The 8103-nt window shown below is 50.4% G+C and overlaps 1 protein-coding gene across 1 annotated transcript; it reads right to left on the bottom strand.

Annotated features, from left to right (window-relative positions):
- Window positions 1-1036: 1036 nt before the first annotated feature.
- On the bottom strand, window positions 1037-1465 carry LOC141026476 (two-component response regulator ORR24-like). Its single transcript, XM_073503116.1, has 2 exons — window positions 1318-1465; window positions 1037-1212 (listed from the first exon to the last, which is right to left on the bottom strand). Exons 1-2 carry the CDS (start codon window positions 1463-1465, stop codon window positions 1037-1039), a joined length of 324 nt encoding a protein of 107 aa, XP_073359217.1.
- Window positions 1466-8103: the final 6638 nt, after the last annotated feature.

Below are 8103 nucleotides of genomic sequence, written 5' to 3'. Positions count from 1 at the left end.
TGTAATCCTTTAATAACGTAGATACAACATAAGTGGTTTCCCAATTGTATTACTCATGGCACCCTAGCAAACAGGTGTGGTGCAGTTCTATACTTTGTGTGATTGCAATGACTAGACATTTAATATTAGTTTAGAAAACTACTAAATATAATTTGGTCATATCACAAAATATAAATATATTATAGTTTTGGTTCTTACGACTAGATTTTTACAATTGAGAGCATACAAAATTAAACTGTGTCCATCAATGCACCCACGCCGAACACATACGTAGTGGGTCTACATTGCATAAGGGTGACACATACTCCCTCTAAGCTAGATTACCATATATATTGTATGGATGGTATTGAATTCTAGACTTCAGGCATTATGTATTGAAGTTCTAAAACAAATTTATATTGAATCTAGACGACATGTTTTAATGCAATTGGGACATCAATTGATCGAAAATAGAACCGGTTCCTATAGGGGGAAAACATCTTGTTGCCTCCTTCTAATTATATATGGTACACATGAGCATATCTCTAGCATACTAAAGACAATTAACACAATTATTTAAGTCAATAATTAATTGGATCTCGGAACTCACATCCTACCCTGTCCACTTCCATTCCCCAGCCCCCACTAGCCATTCGATCGATGGATGAACAGTTAGGTAGGATCCCCTTGGTTCGGCAAGGAACCGATACCACTAGGGATCATGCGATCCGGCCCCTTCCTAATTCACTAATGTGTCGATTCACCTCCGCTCTACTACCCGGCCCACTGGCATCCGAACGGACAGATGAACTGTTTGATGGGATACCGTTGGTTCAGGCTGAAAGGGGATCCCACTCTTTCGATTTCCCCAAAGTAAAAAATAGGGTGAGTGTGGCGTGCATGTGTATTTGATTTCCTAAAATCGTGCTGAATATATAGGATCCCACGTGCTGCCCAAAGGAATGAATGTCCTCTCACTGTATATCCAAGACTCAGGATTAGAAGTACGTTCTCAAAGAGAATTGTCAGCTCATACACACAAAAGTAAAACTAGGACTTAGAATTCAGCAGTGAGTGTACTGATGACGGGCAGATCCATCTCGAGGCGGATGCGCTCGAGGAGCTTGAAGCCATCCATGTCCTGCATCCGAACGTCGGTGATGACCAGGTCGAACTTCTCCTTCCCCGCCCTGAGAATCTTCAGCGCCGTCTTAGCATCCGTCACAGTCGTTGCTGCATCGCAGAAAGCATTATTCGCAGAGAAACAAAAAGATCACAAAAGGCTCCGATTCTAATGGACTTTGGCGAAGCGGAGGGATCAAGATTCAAGAGACTCACGGTGGTATCTGCAGCCGCGCAAGAGGTTCTCTAGCACCTTGAGGCAGACGCAGTCGTCGTCCACGGCGAGGACTCGTAACCCCTCCGGGATCTTGTCCTCCGCCGCACCCTCCATCATGTGCCTTTGGTCCCCACCCATCGCGGCCATGTTTTCCGAACTTCTTCCCACCTGGCAAAGCAAATGGCATCGACAAAAACACTGATTAAGGAACAAGGGGACTGACCAACACATACCCCCACATCCATCTAAGAAAACAACCCAAAACCTGCTTAAATGGCCTCCTCGCCGTAGGGCAGAACAGGACAATGTGGGTTTCAGAGGAGCTTTGTGCGAAGGGCTGGAGGATGCAGGCGGGCTTTTTATAGGGGGAGAGGGGTAAGGGAAGGAGTGGAAATCTTGTGGCCCTTAGGTGAAAGGCGCCCTCCCCGTGCTTGTGTTCATGCGCTACTTTATACTACTCCTTAATTTCTGAACAAATGTTGGAGCACGAAGTTATGATTTGAATTACAAAAAGGAGAGGCTCCTGCTTTGTTCGGTTGCCTGGCCATGAAGAGTGTCTTTTTAATTCCTTTGACAGGAAACGGAGAGCGCGTTCATCGTCTCAACGGCCAGATCCCTACCTACCTTTGCAGGACACGTGACAATTTGTGAGTCCTAAACTCATATTCTTTTTTTTTTTGCCAAAAAAGGCTTTCGCCCCACTTTATAAATAAGCAACCACCGAGCACAAAGTTATGAAGGTACACACCAAACAGAAACACACACACACACAAAGCCACTGCAGCCAGGTTCGACAAACACGCACACCAACAAAACCCAGTTTCAGCTGTGGGCATAGCACAACAAGCCCAACACAGGCGCACGACACACACAACAACAAAACGGCAGTGGCGAGGTGGAGAAGATCTAATCTGGCTCCGGTGGTGGTGGGGGAAGCGGTGGAGCCATCCGGAGAGCCATCGAGCAAAGCTGGGTGATGATGAAGGTGATGGCCTCTCTCTCGTTCCCGGGGACGGCTAAGCGGCCGCCAAAGCTGCATGTAACCAGACCATTTGAACAAAGCGTCAGTAGCACGACAAAGAGGGATGCGCTGAATCACAAGCTTATTCCTAACAGTCCATAGCGTCCAAGCTAGCACCCCGACGATCAGCCACCTACTGTGGTGAACTGGGGGTGCTAACGCCTGGAGTTCAGCTAAGAGAGCGGGGAAGTTGTTGTGGTCCCAGCTTCCACCCACTATTTTGCGGAAACAGCTCTATAAGAATTGCCGGACACGCAGGTGAAGAAGATATGATTCGAATCCTCTTCAGTTCCGCACTGCAGGCACCGCCCATCACCGGGGCCGTTGCGTTTCAGGACCTCCACGCCGGATGGGAGGCGGCCGCGAATCCATTGCCACAAGAATATCCTAATCTTCTAGGGGAGCCAAATCTCCCAGATGGTGGTGAGCGCCTCATGACCCAGCGAGGGTGTGATGGCCTGGTATAGGAATTTACTTAAGAATTGCCAGAAGGTTCTGATGAGGACATGTATCTAGGGTAGGGTCGCAGGCCTGACCTAAATACCCTCCCCAAGGGCATCACTCTAAATCCAGAAGCATTTGAGGGGTACCATCACCCACTCGACCAGAAACATTTCCACTCGGAGGAATCAAGATCACTCGACCATAACAAGAAACACTCGACGGATAGAAGACCTAAAGTCACTCTACACAGCAACGGTCGGGCATTAACTCCTAGACTTAATCGCCATTTATAACACTTTATTACGGACGTTACCAGTAACACCCCCCTCTTGATGTATCTTAAATCCCTTGTAACGTGGGCTGGCCGGGTCCTGGCGCACTCTATATAAGCCACCCCCCTCCACATGCACAAGGGTTCGCACCCCATGTAACACACACGGATATAGTCCAGTCGACCGCCTCCGGGCTCCGAGACGTAGGGTTGTTACTTCCTCCGAGAAGGGCCTGAACTCGTAAAACTCGTGCGTACAGCTTCTCCATAGCTAAGATCTTGCCTCTACATCCCTACCCCCCATTCTACTGTCAGACTTAGAACCACGACAGTTGGCGCCCACCATGGGGCAGGTGTCTTAGCGACTTGTTCGAGAAGTTGCAATTTTTCCGATCCCCATCAGCATGGTTTCAGGCGGAGGATTGGCCGATGGCCGCGAGATCCGTCTCGGCGCGCTCGTGTTCGTCGCCGACGACTCCGCTTGGCTCCAAGAAGCTTCACTCGACGTGGAGGCGCTCCCCGTCCGCGGGGCAACGCACTTTCGCGCGTGCGTCTGCGGCGTCCTCCTGCGACAGCCGTCGACCCAGTATCGGTCGGCTCTGGTGGCGTCTTCACTCCCTGCTGCCCGCCGGCACAAGCGTTCCGGTCGGTCGAGGCTCCAGCGGTGGGTGAGGCACGCAGTGGCTCGCCAGTCGGCCACCCCCCAAGTCGCGGCAATCGAGCCCGACGAAACTCTCTACGGCCGACATGTCGACTGGCTCCGTTGAGACCGCATCCGAGTGCGACAGCAGTGACCCCGCGGCGGAAGTCCTGATGGTCAACGGACCGCACAGTCCTCCTGGCTTCCCCCGCGACGAAGGTGGTGATGGCGGAGGCGATCCGTCGCGTGTCCACGAGGAGTACCGCCCCGAGCCCCGCTCTTCGCAGCAGAGGGAAGAGCTTCGCCGCCGTAACATGGATGCACTTCACACTCCTATCGTTAAAGAAACCCTCGAGGCCCGGGCCTTGGAGGAGGTGCGCCTGGCCAACTTGGCTGAGCGCACTCAACTAGAGAATCTCTAGCACGCACTCGACGAGCGCGCTAGGCAGCGAGTTCCTGAATCCAGTCGACGATAACTTTTTCCGCCTCCAACCCAGGTATATCGAACTCCGATCCAGAATCTCACAGCTGCTGCCCGAATAGCAGAGTCGATTCAGCCTTCCCAGTCGGAGGCTGGTAGGGGTTTGATGCAGATCCGGGCTTTGCTCCGGGTGGCGGGGGAGCAGAACACAGCAGTGTCACAGTCTCGGAATAGGATTCATAGTTGATCTGTAATGGCAGACACAGTTCAGTCGGCTCACAGCCCAAGATCACCTCCAAGGCATGAGGGACGTGGAGATTGACAGGATCAGTACAGAAACCGTGAGCAGTGTGATCGTCGTCGAGTTCCCACGCCTCCCCCAAGGAGTGGGTCATACGCGCCTCGGCAACACGATGACAGGCGCCCTCAGAGTGGTGGGTGAAGGATTCCAGTCGACCCCCGGGAGCCGGGCTTTGACGCGAGATCCATTCTCGTTCAAGGTCTGGTTGACAGGAACAGAGCACACAGAGATGGCCACGATAGAGACTACCTGACCGGCAGCAGGGTGCATGTTTCAGGTCCTGAGTGTTTCAGCAGAGCCATCAGAGCAGCAGTGATTCCTCCCAACTTCAGGTTGGCAACTGGAGTCAGCAAGTTCACTGGTGAGTCCAAGCCTGACACTTGGCTTGAGGACTACCGAGTGGCGGTGCAGATTGGTGGTGGCAATGATGAAGTGGCCATGAAGCACCTTCCTCTGATGTTAGAGGGCTTGGCCAGAGCGTGGTTGAATCAGTTAGCACCTGGCAGTATTTATAGCTGGGAAGAGCTTGCCCGAGTGTTTGCCAGAACATTTGAAGGTACATGCAAACGGCCAGCTGGGCTAACAGAGCTACAGTCTTGTGTGCAGAAGTCGAATGAAACTTTGAGAGATTATATCCAGAGATGGATCACGTTACACCACACGGTGGAGAATGTGTCTGATCACCAAGCAGTTTGTGCCTTCAAGGAAGGCGTCAAGTATCGAGAATTGAATCTGAAGTTCAGTCGGACCGGAGATATGTCTCTGAGTCGAATGATGGAAATTGCCACCAAGTATGCTAACGGTTAAGAGGAGGATCGGCTCCGGAGTGGCAAACACAAAACAGTCGCCCACGAAACCGGGGGAGGGAACTCCAGTCGGAAGCAGAAGCATAAAGCCGAGTCAGCTGCTCCCGGAGAAGCCTTAGCCGTGACTCAAGGAAAGTTTAAGGGGAAGCCGAAAGGGCCATGGAACCCCAAGAAAGTAAAAGATCAAGATGGAAATGATGTGTTGGATTTACCATGCCACATTCACACCAAAAAGGATGAGGAGGGTAATCTCATTTATCTGAAACATACCACTCGACAATGTCGGCTCTTAATCCAGCAGTTCCGAGAGAAACAGCCCAAAGAAAAGGAGAAAGAATCGGACAAAGTTGAGGATAAGGAAGAGGACGATGATGGTTACCCCCACGTCAATTCCACCCTGATGATTTTTGCTGATGTTGAGAGCAAGAGTCGACTGAAAGTCATCAACAGAGAAGTGAACATGGTCGCTCCGATGACGCCAAGTTATTTGAAGTGGTCCCAGACTGCCATTACATTCGACCAGTCTGATCACCCGACACACATAGCCACCCCTGGGAGGCAAGCGTTGGTGGTCGACCCAGTCGTCGAAGGCACTCGGTTGACTAATGTTCTGATGGATGGTGGCAGTGGCCTGAATATACTGTATGCGGAGACCTTGAAAGGAATGGGCTTTCCGATGTCCAGACTCAGTGAAAGCATTATGAGTTTCCATGGGGTTATTCCTGGCAAGAAGGCTGAGTCCGTCGGCCAGATCGCCCTAGATGTGGTTTTCGGTGATTCCAAGAATTACCGCAAAGAAAAGTTGACGTTTGAAGTCGTCGATTTCCAGAGTGCTTATCATGCTATTCTGGGCAGGCCGGCTTATGCACGTTTCATGGCTCGACCATGTTATGTTTACCTCAAATTGAAGATGCCTAGTCCTAAAGGAGTGATCACTATCATTGGCAATCGGAAGAAGGCAGAAGAGTGCTTCCAGAAGGGCTCAAAGATCGCCGATGCGCAAATGGCAGTAGTGGAATTGCAGGAGTATCAAAAAAATGCAGATCCGAGTGATTTGTTGCGAGCTAAGAAGCCTGCCATGGATTCAGCATTTCAGTCATCTGGTGAAACGAAGCCGATTCATATTCACCCGACTGATCCCAATGGTGCTCCGACTCACATTTCGACAACACTCGACTCCAAATAGGAAGAAGCGCTCATCCAGTTCCTCTGTGAGAGCTGGGACATCTTTGCATGGAAACCTTCTGACATGCCGGGTGTTCCCAGGGGGCTGGCTGAGCACCGTTTGCGAGTCGACCCAAAAGTGAAACCAGTCAAAGAACATCTTCGACGGTCTGCCGTGCAGAAGAGAAAAGCAATCGGTGAAGAAGTGGCTCGGCTCCTAGCAGCTGAGTTTATCTGAGAGATTTACCACTCCGAGTGGCTAGCCAATGTTGTCATGGTCCCCAAGAAGGACGACTCACTTCGCATGTGCATTGACTTCAAGCATATCAATCGGGCCTGCCCGAAAGATCACTTTCCTCTCCCCTGCATCGATCAAATAGTCGACTCGACTGCAGGGTGTGAGCGCTTGTCCTTTTTGGACGCTTATTCCGGGTATCATCAGATCCGACTGTATGGACCAGATGAGATAAAAACAACTTTCATCACTCCATTTGGGTGCTTCTGTTATGTCACCATGCCATTCGGCCTGAAGAATGCTGGAGCCACATTCATGCGGATGATTCATAAGTGTTTACTCGCTCAAATCAGTCGGAATGTGGAAGCATACATGGATGACATTGTGGTCAAGTCACGTAAAGGTTCCGACCTGTTGGCTGACCTTGCTGAAACTTTTGCCAACCTCAGAAGGTATGATATCAAGATTAATCCATCAAAGTGCACATTCGGAGTTCCGGGCGGAAAATTACTCGGTTTCCTCGTTTCCGAACGGGGGATCGACGCTAACCTATAGAAAGTTGGTGCCATTCTCCGAATGAAACGCCCTGTGCGTGTGCACGATGTCCAGAAGCTTACAGGTTGTTTGGCCGCCTTGAGTCGATTCATTTCTCGCCTCGGTGAAAAGGCATTGCCTCTTTACCGACTGATGAAGAAGTCTGATAAGTTCGAGTGGACTCCTGAAGATGATGCAACATTTGCAGAGCTCAAAGCCCTACTTTCCACCCAGCCAGTGCTTGCTGCCCCAATTAGCAAAGAGCCTTTACTACTTTACATTGCAGCCACTGGACAAGTCGTCAGTACAGTACTTACGGTCGAGCGGGAAGAAGAAGGAAAAGCCTATAACGTTCAGCGCCCAGTATATTATGTTTCTGAAGTTTTGACTCCATCAAAGCAAAGATATCCACATTATCAGAAGCTTGTTTATGGGATTTATATGACCACGAAGAAGGTTGCACATTATTTCTTTGACCACTCCATTACAGTCGTCAGCGATGCTCCATTATCAGAGATTCTGAACAACAGAGATGCAACTGGTCGAGTGGCAAAGTGGGCGATTGAACTCCTTCCCTTGGATATTAAGTTTGTGGCAAAGAAAGCTATGAAGTCCCAAGCAATAGCAGATTTCCTCGCCGAGTGGATCGAACAACAACTGCCGACTCAAGTCCACTCGGAGCACTGGACCATGTTCTTTGATGGTTCCAAGATGCTGAATGGTTCCGGTGCTGGGGTGGTACTGGTATCCCCCCGAGGAGACAAGCTCAGATATGTTCTCCAGATTCACTTTGATTCCTCCAATAACGAAGCGGGATATGAAGCACTCTTATATGGGTTACGTATGCCCATCTCACTCGGCGTCCGTCGCTTCATGGTCTACGGCGACTAAGATTTGGTGGGGCGTCAGAAGCCCAGCTATGACTGGTTATTGCAATGCGGTGAGGAA

The sequence above is a fragment of the Aegilops tauschii genome, chromosome 7 (assembly GCF_002575655.3).
Source record: "Aegilops tauschii subsp. strangulata cultivar AL8/78 chromosome 7, Aet v6.0, whole genome shotgun sequence".
Classification (NCBI taxonomy): domain Eukaryota; kingdom Viridiplantae; phylum Streptophyta; class Magnoliopsida; order Poales; family Poaceae; genus Aegilops; species Aegilops tauschii.
The sequence above is the reverse complement of the archived record's forward strand: the minus strand, read 5'-3'. Positions and strand labels throughout refer to the sequence as shown.